Raw genomic sequence first — 14,705 nt, 5'->3', positions numbered from 1 at the left:
TGAGCGGCATCGTTACAATGTCATTTTGCGATTGGTGGTACTCTTATGGCTCTGGGCCGTGGCATCATTCGTGCTAAGTCGGGTGGCTAATCATACTCTCGTATGTTTTTAGCTCACGTTGAGTTTGACGGCGCTGTATCGCTGCTTGTCTGAATCGACCATTCTTCGACGCGTCTGGAATCCACAGAAAGCTTCCTCGCCCTACCAGCGTCATGTGTTCCAGCTCTTCTGTTGAATCGCGGAATCGGATTGGAGCTTCGCTTGGTCTGGAGTGCAGGGTTTATTGGCGCGTTCATCGTGGCATTTTGAATTGGAGTTGTTGGATTCAGAGCGGACGTGGAAGTACCCCAAGGTTGGAGCAAAGTTGGAGGTGAGATCGAGCAAAAGGGCCCTGATGACGTGTGTGATCTCACGTGGAGCGCGACTTAGGTTTAGCGGCACTCGGTCTAAGCTTCCTAATTTCCCGACGAGTTGAGGTGCAACACCAACACAGCTGTTGCTCACGGACAACGCCATGCGATCATCAGGATTCTCCTTGCTCAGACGATTACGCGTTGAACTCCCTTCTTCTGCATTCCCGGGTGAGAAATTCGCGTCGTGGTCAGCCTGAGAACACGTCGTCTTCGCCGGCTGTGCCTCCAACACGCGTTACAATGTACCGAGATGCACGCGCAAGGCTAATATCAGACGTCCCACCTCAGGCCCCGGCTCAACCCTTCGTTCGAATACACCCCGTATCCCACCTGCACTACCAACCGGAGGTCACGGCTCCAATTTAGTACAGCATGGATGTACCGTCGACGTTACCCCGCAGCCACCTGCAGTCGGCTGTAATCATGCATATCACCGCAACACCAGAGCTTTAGAGCCAGACTATCGCCCTGCTAGGAGATGATGGACGGTACAAGATGACTTAAGAATGCTACCTGAATTGCTTATGGCAGGTAGCATGGTCTTGGACCATCGCGTCACTGCCAAGCGTGATGGAACGGAAGGATAAATAGTTCGTGTGGGGAAGCGCGATGAGGAATCTGCGCAGTCGATGTTTACCTTGGTTGCTTCCACTAGGAGTGTTCCGGTTCAGCTACAATCATGGGCATTCCTTCCGCGAAGCAGGCGTCAGCTCTATTGCTAGGCGTATTCATAACATCTACGAGCGCGCAGTACAACTCCTCGCAACCACAAAAAAGCGGATATCAATATGTTGACCCTCTCATCGGGACGATCAATGGGGGTACGGTTATGATGTTTTGGAAGAACGATGATGATCGGCTGACCAAATATAGGGCACGTATTCCCTGGCGCGACATTGCCATTCGGTATGTGGTTACCTCTCAGATACAAGTCAGCGCCTACTGACAGCTGCGAGGGATGGCCAAAGCGGGACCCGACGTGATCGGCGAAAACCAAGGAGGATTCTCCTCTAACGACTCAGAACCTATTTACGGTTTCTCGCATATGCACGACTCGGGAACAGGCGGCTCGCCGTCACTTGGCAATTTCCCAATCTTTGCGCAGGCCGGGTGCGAGAACGACGACATTAACGGATGCCACTATTTCGAATCACAGCGAGCTGTCGAGCGTATACCTGGGGCTGTTCATGCCAGACCTGGCTACTTCGATATCACACTGAAGGACAACATCAGGACGGAATCGACGGTCACGAATCGCACAGCTCTGTATCGTATCACCTTTCCCGAAACGCCGACGGCGCCGAACGCGACGCTGAGTCCGCACATTTTGCTTGATCTAACAGATCTACCGAACACAAGGAGCGAAGCAAACATCACCGTGGATGCCGAAACCGGGCGTATGACTGGTAGCGGAGTGTTCTCGCCATCGTTTGGAATCGGAACGTACAGGTCGCATTTCTGCCTTGACTTTGATGGTGCAAAGATCAAAGATGCTGGCGTTTGGCAGAACACGCGTGCGACAAACAGGGCAACCAGCCTGAATGTCGTTCCCGGCGATGTGCGACAATCACCCGTTCTCACACCAGCAGGTGGATGGGTGCAATTTGAGAAGCCCACCCAGGGTAATCAGATCCTTGCAAGAGTTGGAATGAGCTTTGTGAGCGAGGATCAGGCATGCGCGAACGCTGAACGCGAGATACCCTCGTGGGGATTTGATGATGTCGTTGCGGCTGCCGAGGCTGCATGGCGCTCCAAGCTAGACGTCATTACGGTTGAAGACGGCGGTGTTGATCTCGTCTTCCTCAAGGCTTTCTGGAGTGGCGTGTACAGATCCATGATCAGTCCACAAGACTACACAGGTGAAAATCCCCTTTGGGAGTCTGACGAACCGTACTACGACTCCTACTACTGTATCTGGGACAGTTTCAGATCGATCCATCCACTGATCACGATCCTGGATCCTCACAGCCAAACGCTCATGATAAGAAGTCTGCTCGATATTTACCGTCATGAAGGATGGCTGCCAGATTGCCGCATGAGCTTCTGCAAAGGATTTACACAAGGAGGCTCAAACGCCGATATTGTGATTACGGACGCATATCTGAAGAACATCACGACTGGCATTGACTGGAAACTTGCATACGAGGCTCTCGTAAAGGATGCGGAAGTCGAACCACCCAACTGGGACGTTGAGGGTAAGAATTCGATGCGTGGGCGGATACCAGTTCTTGACTAACAACTGTCCAGGTCGCGGTGGTCTGGTATCGTGGAAGGAGTTAGGCTACATACCTACCGAAAACCTTGATGTCGAAGGTGTGGGCACAGAGACACGCTCAATCTCCCGGACTGTCGAATACGCCTACAACGACTTCGTCATTGCTCTACTAGCCCGCGAACTCGGCAACACAGCAGACTACCTGAAGTACCTGGAACGTTCCGGCAACTGGCAAAACATGTTCAAGGCCGATCAACGAAGCATCATCAACGGCACCGACACCGGCTTTGAAGGCTTCCTGCAACCGAAATTCCTCAACGGCACCTGGGGCTCTCAGGATCCGATCTTCTGCTCACCACTACTTAATTTCACTGGTTGCTACCTGAACCCCGCAGGTGGCGAGACATATGAAGGCCCAGTATGGCTCTACACTTTCTTCGCTCCGGGAGACATGGCTACTCTCATCCAGACTCTCGGAGGCCGCGAGCGCTTCGTCGAACGCATGAACTGGCTGCACGAATCAGGTGTCCTTTACCTCGGCGACGAACAGGCTTTCCTCAATATATTCCTATACCACTACGCCGGCCGCCCTGCTCTATCCGCTGAGCGCGCCCATCAATACATCCCATCCCTGTTCAACGATACCGTTGTCGGCATCCCGGGCAATGACGATAGCGGCGCCATGGGTTCTTTCGAAGCCTTCGTCATGATGGGTTTCTTCCCTAATGCCGGTCAGGATGTATACTTCATCATACCACCATTCTTCGAATCCATCTCCATCAAGAATGGCCAGACGGGCAACACAGCGACGATTCGGAATGTCAACTTCGACTCGGCTTACAAGAACATCTACATTCAATCTGCTACCCTCAACGGTGCTCCTTACACGAAGAACTGGATCCAACACAGCTTCTTCTTGGAAGGCGGTGTCCTGGAGTTGACTTTAGGTCCACAGGAAAGCAGCTGGGGAACGAAGTCGGAAGACGTACCTCCCAGTCTTGGGTCCTTTACAAACAGCACTATGTCTGGCAAGAGATCTATTGGTGCGGATCGGGGGTGGGCGATGCCGAGGATGGAGTTTGAATCTGTCGGTAGTCAGTGAGTAACCCAACGGAGCACGACACTATCAATAGCGGAAAGAAAGCTTGTGTGAATGTGCACAATGCCACGACTCGACTATGGTCATAAAGGTGACTCGCGTGATAACCCGTCATCCTACAGTGACTGTGAATCGTTTGAGGTCAGGGCGCGATCATTGTATTTAAACGGCATCTTGCGAACAGAGTATACTGCGTACACCACTCAGTCTTTACAAACGATATCTCCTACATCAAGCTCCTTTGGCGATATTCATCATCAGCCACCGATACATATCGCTGTCTTTACCAGGCATTATGTCGTCGGACTCCCCGAAAGCAGAGTGCACGCCCACCCAGCCAAAGCCAACAGCTCCGGAATCTAATGCCAAAGAGATCGAGACCGTGAGAAACCAGTTGAATTTCCATAGATTACAATTCAATTTCGCGAGCAATAAACTCGTAAGGGCTCGTCGAATGGGCAAGGCTTCAGAACAATCGCTCAAGATCTTGGAAAAACGGGCAAATGAATATTCTCGACTTTGTCAGGAGAGCGAAGAGGAACTTAAGCACCTGGAAGAGGTGGCCAGCCGGCAGAATGAGCAAGGGCTTAGAGAGGAATCTACGGAGATGATTGCGCTGTTGTGATTGAACGACGGAATTTCACTTACAAGACTGTCGGTTTCAGCCATGGAAGTCGGAGGATGGGGGACGAAGTGTGTTTGAGTATCGAGCATTGAGTGTTTGCCATGCTTGCATGGCGACGAGGTTGATAGAACTAGGTGCAATATCAAATCAAATCTGCACTCGAGGACCGCGATGATAAAAGAGTGACTGCAATGGTATTCATCGTAAAGCTCTGACAACGTGTATGTGCCATTCAATCGTGAGTCATACTAATGAGCGACTATGGGTCAATCCAAGATGACATGAGACCAACTTCCCCCATTCCCACTCCATACTAATCATGTGACAATTTGTTCCATCCACCATCCACCAAAGAAAGAAATCACTTTACTTCTCCCTAACAGCAACACCGCCGTTCAGTCCAGCACGAGCCTCAGCATCCTCGCGAGAGATGACCCTATGGGCTCCGGACCAGATACCAAGACTACGCTTGATAGCCTTCCAGCTCTCGATGGCGCTAATGTAGATGACGACGCAACCGAATGCGACGCCCCACTCCCAGGTGATAGCACCGTGCTTGAACACCTTCTCGTTGATGATGGGGAGGTAGACGATGGGAAACACGACGAGCAATCCGGCGATGACCGCGAAGAAGAGGAAACGGTTGCGCCAGATGGTAGTGAAGACGGACAGACCGGCTGGGGCCGAGGAGGGAGTGTTGGGGTACATGTTGAATAGCGAGCGAGCGAAGTGCTTGACCTCCCAGGCCGTGACGAGGAGAAGAAGGGTAATAGTGGCGTATGTTGTCGCGCGGGCGCGGAACACCACCTCACACGTATCGTTGTACCCTTCGTTGCAGCCAGAGCCGAGGTTACCTCCACCAGGGCCTACGTAAGCGACAATGGCGAAGGAGAAGAGACAGAGTGCTCCCATGAAGAAACCATAGATGAACTTGTCTGTGATCAACTCGGCTGTGAAGACACCCTTCTTGTTGTCGTGCGGTGGCCGGTACATGCTGTCTTCCTGCGACTCTTCGAGTCCGAGTCCGATGGCGAGGAAGGAGGAAGTGATGAGGTTGACCCAGAGAATCTCGATGGGGGAGAGCGGGAAGACGGAGTGGTTGTCTTGATCCTTGAAGGCGAGACCGATGAGAAGGAGGATGACTTGCGCGATGTTCGAGATGAGAAGATGCATGAGGAACTGTAGCATCAAATGTTAGTAAGTGGTCTTAGTGAACGGGAAATAACGAAGTCGCATACCTTCTGGATGTTGTCAAACAAGCGTCGGCCTTCTTCGACGGCCTTCACAATGGAAGCGAAGTTGTCGTCAGTGAGAACCATCTCGGCGGCATCTTTGGCGACGTCGCTTCCAGTGCCCATGGCCATACCGACGTTGGCTTGTTTGAGCGCGGGTGAATCGTTGACACCGTCTCCGGTCATGACACAGAAGCGGCCCCTCCTGTGGAGAGCCTGCACCATCTTAACCTTGGTGGTTGGGCTACATCTGGCGATGACCAGGGGTAGCGTCTCCATGGCGTCTACCTCATCGTCAGACATCCTGTCAAAGTCTTTGGCGACCATGACGGCTGAGGCAGGAGTACGATCGTCGATGATGTCCACATCCTTGGCTATAGCTCGCGCAGTACCGGGATGGTCACCAGTGAGCATGTGCACCGTGATGCCAGCAATCTTACACTCGCGGACGGCACCGGCGGTCTCCAGGCGAGGTGGATCGTAGATAGCAACAAGGCCGAGATAGTTGAGGTTGGCCTCAACGATATCACGTTCCGAGATGTCAGTGTCGGGCTGTAGCGTCTTGTGAGCAATGCACAAGACACGAAGACCTTGGTTGGCCATGCTCTCGGCAGCTTCCAAGATCTCGGCCCTTTCCTGATCCGAGACGTTGAGCGCCGACATCATGAATTCGGTTGCTCCCTTGGTGTAGACGTCCATGAGGCCAGAGTGGTTGTCTTTGTAGACGACAGTCATCTTCTTAACCTTGGAGTCAAAGGAGAACTCGGTAGCGAGATGGATGTTGAGTGAGGAAAGTAGACTCTCCTTACCCATGTTGAAACGAGAAGCGAGGACGTGCAATGCGACTTCAGTTGGCTCACCATGCGCTGTCCAGGCTCCGTTCGTTACATCTTGCATAAAGGCAGTGGGTGGTCGTGAGATGGTGTCAATAGTGGACGCGTCAGTGTCGCGATCATCAGCACTGTTGTATTGCTCATGAGCCGCAGCCTTCTTCTCACTGGGAGAGTCGACGCGGGATTCAGATGGCGGTATGACCTTGGAGTTGTTGCAAAGAGCAATGGTACGGAGGAAGCGAGTGACGACAGCATCCGGCCTGTAATCGTTCAGACTGAGCTGTCGGTCGTCAAAAGCAACGTTTCCGCTGGTGGGGTTGTGAGGGTCTGTGATGGCATCGACGGTGAATGTGCCGGCGCCACGCATGAGGGCCGTCTTTGCGACCATGCGACCTTGGGTGAGAGTTCCAGTCTTGTCAGAGCAGATGTTCGTGACACCGCCGACAGCCTCAATGGCCGACTGGACTCTGGTAATGACGTTTGCTTTGGCCATTGCCTTACCGCCGACAGCGATCGTAATCGTCAAGACTGCGATGAGCGACTCAGGGATGACAGCTACGGCAACACAGATACCATAGATGAGTACCTCTCCACCAACCTGCCATTTGCTTGCGGAAAAGACGATGATGGCGAGGATAATGGCGAGACCGAAGAGGAGAAGTGCGAACTTGCTCAGCGTGATCTGAAGAGGGGTTCCGACAAGACCTAGGATGGTCTTACCGCCGTTCGTGAAACGCTTCCAAATTCGGACGAAGATGTTGCTAGACTGAGGACCGGCATCCTTCTTCTGACGGAGCATAGTAGCAATCTTTCCGACTTCGGTGTTCATGCCAGTTGCGACTACAATACCATGGCAACGTCCAGATGTCACCTCACTTCCGGAGAAGGCAAGGTTGGTCTGGTCGCCAGTGGCAAGGTCTTCCTCGTCAAAAGTCTTCCATGGTGTCTTCTCGACAGGAGCGGACTCTCCTGTGAGGAATGCTTCATTGGTGTAAGCGTTGACACCATCGATGAGGCGAATGTCGGCGGGTACGATGCTACCAACGGAGAGCTGGACGATGTCGCCAGGAACCAGGTCCACGGCCTTGACTTTGATGTCCATTGTGCCCTGGCGTGTGACGGTAGCTTCGGGTGCGGTGAGTTTCTTGAGAGATTCGATAGTCTTCTCGGCTCGGTAGTCCTGCCAGAAACCAACAACGATGTTGAGGAGGATAACTGCGGTGATGACGCCGCCTTCGATGTAGTCGTCTATGCCAAAGCTAATGGCCATGACAATGATGAGGACGAAGGTGAGACTGTTCGATATCTGCCTTAACAGAATTTTCCACATGGAAAGCCCTTCAGCTCCCTTAACCTTGTTAGGGCCATAGAGCTGGAGGCGAGATTGCGCTTCAGAGTGAGGGAGCCCATGGCTGCGATAGTTAGCAGGAGCACGAGTGGTGAGCATGAACAGTGAGCCCTACTGGATGTCGACTCCCAGAGTCTGTGCAACTTCCTCGGAGGTGAGGGTGTGCGGAGCGTGGAGTGTGGGCGAAGTGTCGCCATCGATGGGGTTCGGCTGGAGTTGCCTTTGGTTTGGTGCAGTATGCGGATCCTTACTACCACATATAGGGGGTTCATCGACGTTAGGAGAAGTCTCCTCGACGGCAAGTAGCACAGTTTCACCCATTCAAGTATATGTGATAACACGGATAGTGTTGGTGGTAGAGAGCAAAGATACGCCTTTGCGGGGGAGTAGTTATAGGCAGCTTGTCCTACCAGGTTTAGGCGGGGTTAGCACGCTAGACGAACGACGTGGGTCATCCAAGCGTGGAGAGGCTTGGAACCTCTTGTCCACCACGCCACATGAATGGCTGCACATGTCTTTGTCGCAGCAAGTATTGCATTAGCAGGTACAAACATAGTGATCAGCTGATGCTCCGGACAAACATGTACCCACAACTTGGTTTCAAAGACCAGTAGTCAGCGAACGCAGTGAGGCTGGTCTAACTCGAACGCTCATTGACCGAACGATAAGAATCTTGGCTGACGGGCCCAAGCAATCCGGCCTCCGCTCTCCGGTCCTAAGTCTCGTCTGTGTGGCTTTGAGGCACTGTGCCGCGATGCCGAGATGTCTCGGCTGTTGGCGTTGAGATCTATCGGAGTACTCTTCGGTACCAAATGTTTGCCCGTTGAAGTTGAGGCAACCAAACCCCGCGTTTTGCGCGATGTGTGTGGAGCCATGATATTCCTTTGGACAGCAGGAGGATTCGTCTGGGAAATGGATTCCGGGGTCGAGATACGATAGTAAGCAGCGCTGCCGCATATGACAGGTTGATGTTTGCCACGTATGCCACTTCAGGCTTGGGCGGCGGTAGGTGTGGCGGCACCGCCAATGATACGTCTCGCAAGCCAATACGCCTTGATAGAGACGCGTAGAGACACTGCACTAGACCTGCAACGCATCGAGCAGTCGTCGCGCGGCCGAGTGAGCATTGTCGTGGAGGATTGGGCCGAGTAGTCTGGGGAGCGTACGTTTGGCTGGCGACACAGCGAGCGACCGGCGCTTTTCGGAACACGATGATGGCGCGACAGGGCTCTTTTGGATACAAAAGACATCGCAGGACATGAGATGTCGTTGAAATTGAGTCTCCCTATCGATAGACAAGCTCAGTGCGTGGAGACCTGGACCTGGCGTGGCGGGTATGTGCCAGGGATGGAGGTTACTAGTAACGTTACTAGTACTACTATTTTGCTAAGACTCTTAATAACTTACGCAATATAATAGCTTTTTACTTAGTTTTTTAGCTATTTTAAAGCTTAAATTTAGTATTATTTAATATATTTAAAAAATTAAAATAAAAGCTTAAAATTAAGAAGTTATTAAGAAAAATAAAAACTAAAAATTTTACTAGTAGTAACATTACTAGTATTACTAGTAAGAAAAACTTTAATACTATATATTATAGCTAGTTCTTATTTAAATTACTTAAGATTTTTAAGTTATATAGTAAATAGCTTTAGCTTTTATAATATAAAAAAATTAAAAGCTTAAAGTAAATATTAAGCTAGTTATTTAAGTAATAAGCTATTACTAAGTAGCTAGTAGCAACTAGTAACGTTACTAGTAACCTCTATCCCTGGTATGTGGTGGGGGTGGCAGTTGCGGCCTCTGCGCTCCTGCTCCCACAGCTCCCACAATTCTGGCATCCGACCGTACCGAGGCACGGTTCCTACAACACAGCGTGTTCGCATCAACTGGTACGCTTCCGACTGGTTGAAGTTGAAGACTTCCATGCGCATACACTTGTGACCACGAAGAAAGAGACGGTCACAACAATTAGGTAGTCTTGGTGAACAGAGAACGCTTTTGATTGTGCACTACAAACTGTCTCAATATGCGCCAAATACCCCATCCCAATGCCCATTACCCTATATATGCATCATAAAGTCATAAAACACCCTTCCACAATCCGCCCAGCTCAAATCGCGCGTAACGACTCAGCTTCCGACATGCTCGAACTTGACGAGCGTCTCGGCGCGAGCTGGCAATCCGCCTCGGCGAGCGCAGCCTGCATCGAGAAGCCAAAGGTGGCTGCGAGGTACTGCGCATAACGAATGCGGTAGGCCTGCGCAGGATCTTCCTTTGGCTTGAGAAGCTCCTTCTTCTGTGATGAGACACCTGCTGGAGAGATTAGATGGGAGGCTTTAGTATGGTTGATCAAATATACCCGATGCGGGATGGAGAACTATTGAAGGCGTCATGGTAGGCGACAAGGTGGGTGAAGATGAAGGTGACGAAGCAGCGGACGAGTTGAATGGAAGAGCAGGCATGATGTCTGAATTCTAATAGATGGTAGATGATAGGTGGATGGTGTGGGTCGTAATGTAGGCGGAGCTGATTGGCTGCGGTAGGTAGTTCGAGGTTTGTATGAGGGTAGTTCTCTTGTGTCGATCCCGTCTTGTTGCGAAAGAGTTTAGATTGGAAACTCGAGATTGGTTGTAGAGTTGCTGTGGATGCGTTTGCTGCTTCGAGAGAAAGATGGGCAGCAGATGATGTCTTTATACGTGGCTGAGGGCTAGGATCGAGGCACCATTCAATCACGATCGCAAGGGCTTCGGAAGCTTCACCGCACAATCAGAAACAGAACGAATCGCGCCGTCACGATAAGTTCCACACAAGAGACACCGATGCATGCATCTCGATCAGCCCGAACCAATGCAACGTAATTGGGGGCAGATTGTTTCCTAGTACAGAAGCGTGATACATGCCGGTTAGCCATCCATGAATGCGCCATTTGTTTTCTGTTACCCCTGGACCATCGCGCTCCCGTAGCGCTTCCCCAGGTTTTTTCATTCTTGCCTGTTTGAGCGGTGTAATGTTTTGTTGAGCGCCAGACTACTTTGAGCTCTATGCATGCAATACCTGTTATAGCACACATCACGATGCTCATAGCAAGTATCTAATCTGTGTTGTTCGACGGTACACCGGATGGATGTTGCGTGACGCAGATAGTTTGATACAACTGCATTTGAGTGGCACCACCTGACTAACTTAGCCAACATCGCTGCATTAACCCAGCTGCGGAGCACGTCGCCACACACCGGAAAGGCCAGTAATACGGTTTTTAGAGAGGAGCAAATGACACAAAGCCAATATTCGCTTCTATTTCGCGCTCCAAGATGACGACGGCCCAGGTAGCCCTTGCTCATAGTGGGACGACCGTGCGTTGGGTTAAACATCAGCAGCTACGCCACGACTGAGCCATTTACCGGCCACATTTAGTCTTTTACTCTTTGTCGCGCGGGGCCCAGCCAGCTCACTTTGCACCTGCATATCGCTGGTACGGTGTCAGACCTTTCCAGAGAACCACGTTGCTGGCGCACGTCTCCTGGGACGTCGTGGTGCTCTTTGACGACCCATGCCGCGTCGTCTGGCGCCATGCAAGGAAACGGGGAGACCTTTTTCTAGACTACCAGGATCTGCAACTAAACGTCCGCTTCTGAGGGCTGAACCGCAAGAAGCCGCAGCCAAGACTCTCCACCGTGGATGCGGAAACTCATTCGAATTCTCTGCCATGCATTTTGCTGCATGCGCAGTCTGACCCACGTCACACCGGCCCACAGCATAAGACGTCGAAAGCAACTCTTGCGATGGCCCTCGGTCATCCACGATGCTGCAAACATATGCATAGTTTGGCATGATGGCATTTCAGCAGACCAAGGGGGTCTAGAAGCCTCGTTTTACGTACAAAAAAACCGGTGTAGGCCGCCGAAACGTCACGATGTCAAAACGCCGCATTGTTCCAAACGTGTTCTATGCAGGCGCCGCATCACCAGGCCTCGACGATCGATGAGGGGCAGCGCCATAAGCGGGACCGTACTGCGGGGCCGATGCTTTCAATCGGATGGCTCGGCTGAAAGCCGTCATTTGTCTCCAGTCGTCAGGCACACAGCTGTGACCGCGGCAACTTCACCTTCCTGTTTATTTTGGCCCAAGACTTGGCACATGGTCCTCCATGGACGGGATTTCAGACTTTCCTGCACCATGTCAGCATCCGGAAAGTGCTTTCCGAGGTTGCATGCACCTTGCTATCAAGCACACAGCCACCCTCCCCATGCACGATATTGCCTCAACCCAACGCTAGGCTCATACTGTCAGCACGCGCTTTTGAACATGTCCATGTCGCTGCAGGTGCGCCATTTCCTCAAACAACACCAACACCATTATTCCCGCTGTGGATCTGTCGATCCGGTCCAGTCAACTCTAAAGCAACGTCAATCACCGGGCAGCGCACAGCATGATCAAGCACGAAATGCGACACAAGAAAAACGTCAAGTACAGCCATGTTTTTCTGCTCACCGCTACCATGTAAGTTTATCTCGCGGTCGATCAATAGGGCGCGCCCTGCAGGGTGCATGAGCCGATGCCACCAGGGTCGGACGCAGTTGTACCTGATACACCCACCCACAACCAACATAAATCGATATGGAATATCGTCTAGTGTGGTTTCACGAATTGCGCGAATATTGCGACAGATACCGTGATGGGTATGTCGCAAAGCTTATTCCGACCGCCCTGCGTACCACGATTTGAATGAACCAATGTTTGCAAAAAGAGATGTGGACTTGGATTTGATTTTGGATCACCTACTGCAATCTTGAGGCGTTGACCGGAATTTTGACTTTAGTTATCGGGCCTACACCCATTCCATATCAAGCTCGCGTATAGTGTGGAACTCATTCGCGAATACAAGCCCTATGCCACGCTCTGATGTGTTCGGTCCGCGCACACAAGTAAAAACAAAACAAAGAAAAGCAAACCAAGACGCTCAACGGCATCGAATCTACCGTTGACCATCAGGATCTTCTTGGCTACGTGCTCAAACCTGAAGCTTTTTCGCGAGTAGGTTCAGGCGTCTTTACTGTGGGCTCGGTAAGCCAGAAAATCAAAATTTGCCTGAACTGTTCGTCTGAAGTAGTTCACCATGGTGACTACGCTCTACCAAAGCTGTCGTTCGTCCATATAGCCAAGCTGTTGACCGCGGCCACCGAAGTTGGTCTCAGGTTCACGTGGCTCAGGCGGCCATCTGTCCTGGTTCATCATTGGGGGACCACCTTGCATGCCACCGCCATCGTCTTGCTCGTTACCCCGTCCTCTACCAACATCACCCATGCCATGAACTCTGGCTCCACCGCGCATCGCGTTGCGAAGACCTGGGGGAGCGGCGTGGGGACTAGGTCCAGGAGCAGCACGAGGTGTTGGAGGTGGACGAGGTGCTGCCATGTAGCTTGGGGGGCCTGGAGGTGCTGGTGATGCAGCTGCGCTGGCGTAACTGGGTGGTGCTGGACGAGGTGTCGGACGAGGTGTTGGCTGAGGTGTCGGACGAGGTGCTTGAGGAGGCATCTGCGGAGACATCTGAGGAGCACCACCACCATATCCAGCAGGTCTCGGCGGCATCCCACCACCGTACCCAGGAGGAGGACCACCCCCATACCCAGGAGGACCTCCCCGTCCCAACTGTTGAAACTGCTCCGAATCCTGCCAAATCCCATCTTCCGCCAGAAACTCCGCCCTACAGATCGGACACTTCTTCGCATCATCCGGGCGATTCACCAACATCTCTTTCAGACACTCCCTCCCAATAAGATGATTACACCCCGGAATATTCTTGATCTGAACACATAGATGCGACGCGCTGGGCGGCTCTAGACAAATCGGACATTCCGCATTTGGGGGTGTGATGGGTCCGCCTAAGGGCTGCGTGTTCTCGGCCATGAATTCGGCCATGAGTTCGGAGGTTTCGCTCGTGAGACCGTTGGACGGGGGCATAGGTGCTGGCTCGACTTCCATTCTGAAGGAAGGGTCGCGGGGACCGGTGTTGGGTCCGCTGCGACCGTTTGGTGCGCCGTTGGCGCCGTTGCTGCGAAAGGGGTTGGGGCCGCTCCAGAAAGAAGAGGAGAAAGCGCCTGGTCCGGTGTTTCGGCCGCCTAGAAGACTTCCTGGGGATGGACGTCCCTGTGGTGGTGGACCTTGACCCATACCCATTCCGCCGCGAACAGAGTTGCTGAACGGGCCGCCTGGACCGTAACCTTCTTCATGTCTGTTGCCATCGGAGTCTTGGTATGAGTGGTAGGAGTGTGTCTGGCCGCCTGTCATGGGACGGCCCATGGGACCAGGACTGCGCATGCCACCCATCATGGGAGGTGAGTCGTTGTAATCATCATATGGGTTCGGTTGGTGATGGCTTGGTCGGCCTCCACCGCCACCTGTACGACCACCGCCAGGGCGGAAAGGATTTGAGCCCCCAAAAATGCCACCTTGGAAAGCTGGCATGGTAGATGTAGTTTGGCGTTGTTTGGAAGTGTTTCTGAAGTGGAGTCTGGCTTCTCGGGTTGTGGTGAGGATCCGGTGACTGTGATTGATGGTGATTTGTAGTCAGAAGGACTGGTAGGTTATTGTAGCCGGATAAGTGTTGGAACGTGACGGCACAGTGTATGTGGTGAAGATACCCTCGCCGGTGACTGGAGCGGCGAAGTCTGTGACTGTGAATGCTGCAGACAACTTCAAAGTGTCTTGTTCAGAATTCGTTGGTCGGAGTCGTGGTTGAGGTCACTCTATCGTCTAGCATTTTGCGACTGGAGAAGCGGAAGAGCCCTGGAAGGACATGTACGTCGTAGCTCAACGCTGTAGTCAGCCAGACCGAGACGGTGAAGAGGGCAGTATCTTCAACGCGTGACCTTTTCTTGGCCCGGATCTGATGACTGGAAGATGGTCGAAACGGTGATGACCTCCGGTGTCGTCGGCG

General features: G+C 52.3%; 4 protein-coding genes across 4 annotated transcripts; 1 reads left to right on the top strand and 3 right to left on the bottom strand.

Moving 5' to 3' along the window:
• Window positions 1-1,092: 1,092 nt before the first annotated feature.
• J4E84_004063 (uncharacterized protein) lies at window positions 1,093-3,730 on the top strand (the record flags this gene model as incomplete). The annotated part of the gene is made up of 4 exons (XM_049386672.1): window positions 1,093-1,234; window positions 1,287-1,319; window positions 1,370-2,608; window positions 2,661-3,730. 4 exons carry the CDS (start codon window positions 1,093-1,095, stop codon window positions 3,728-3,730), a joined length of 2,484 nt encoding a protein of 827 aa, XP_049245442.1.
• A 988-nt stretch (window positions 3,731-4,718) lies between these two features.
• On the bottom strand, window positions 4,719-8,086 carry J4E84_004062 (uncharacterized protein; the record flags this gene model as incomplete). Its single annotated transcript, XM_049386671.1, has 3 exons — window positions 4,719-5,531; window positions 5,591-7,829; window positions 7,881-8,086. 3 exons carry the CDS (start codon window positions 8,084-8,086, stop codon window positions 4,719-4,721), a joined length of 3,258 nt encoding a protein of 1,085 aa, XP_049245441.1.
• A 1,792-nt stretch (window positions 8,087-9,878) lies between these two features.
• J4E84_004061 (uncharacterized protein) lies at window positions 9,879-10,161 on the bottom strand (the record flags this gene model as incomplete). Its single annotated transcript, XM_049386670.1, has 2 exons — window positions 9,879-10,078; window positions 10,128-10,161. 2 exons carry the CDS (start codon window positions 10,159-10,161, stop codon window positions 9,879-9,881), a joined length of 234 nt encoding a protein of 77 aa, XP_049245440.1.
• Window positions 10,162-12,898: 2,737 nt separating this feature from the next.
• Window positions 12,899-14,233, bottom strand: J4E84_004060 (uncharacterized protein; the record flags this gene model as incomplete). Its single annotated transcript, XM_049386669.1, has 1 exon — window positions 12,899-14,233. One exon carries the CDS (start codon window positions 14,231-14,233, stop codon window positions 12,899-12,901), a length of 1,335 nt encoding a protein of 444 aa, XP_049245439.1.
• Between the last annotated feature and the right edge of the window lie 472 nt (window positions 14,234-14,705).

Source organism: Alternaria hordeiaustralica (assembly GCF_023758085.1).
Source record: "Alternaria hordeiaustralica strain BMP 2776 chromosome Unknown scaffold_6, whole genome shotgun sequence".
NCBI classification, from domain to species: Eukaryota; Fungi; Ascomycota; class Dothideomycetes; order Pleosporales; family Pleosporaceae; genus Alternaria; species Alternaria hordeiaustralica.
This window is presented reverse-complemented; position numbering and strand designations above follow the sequence as displayed.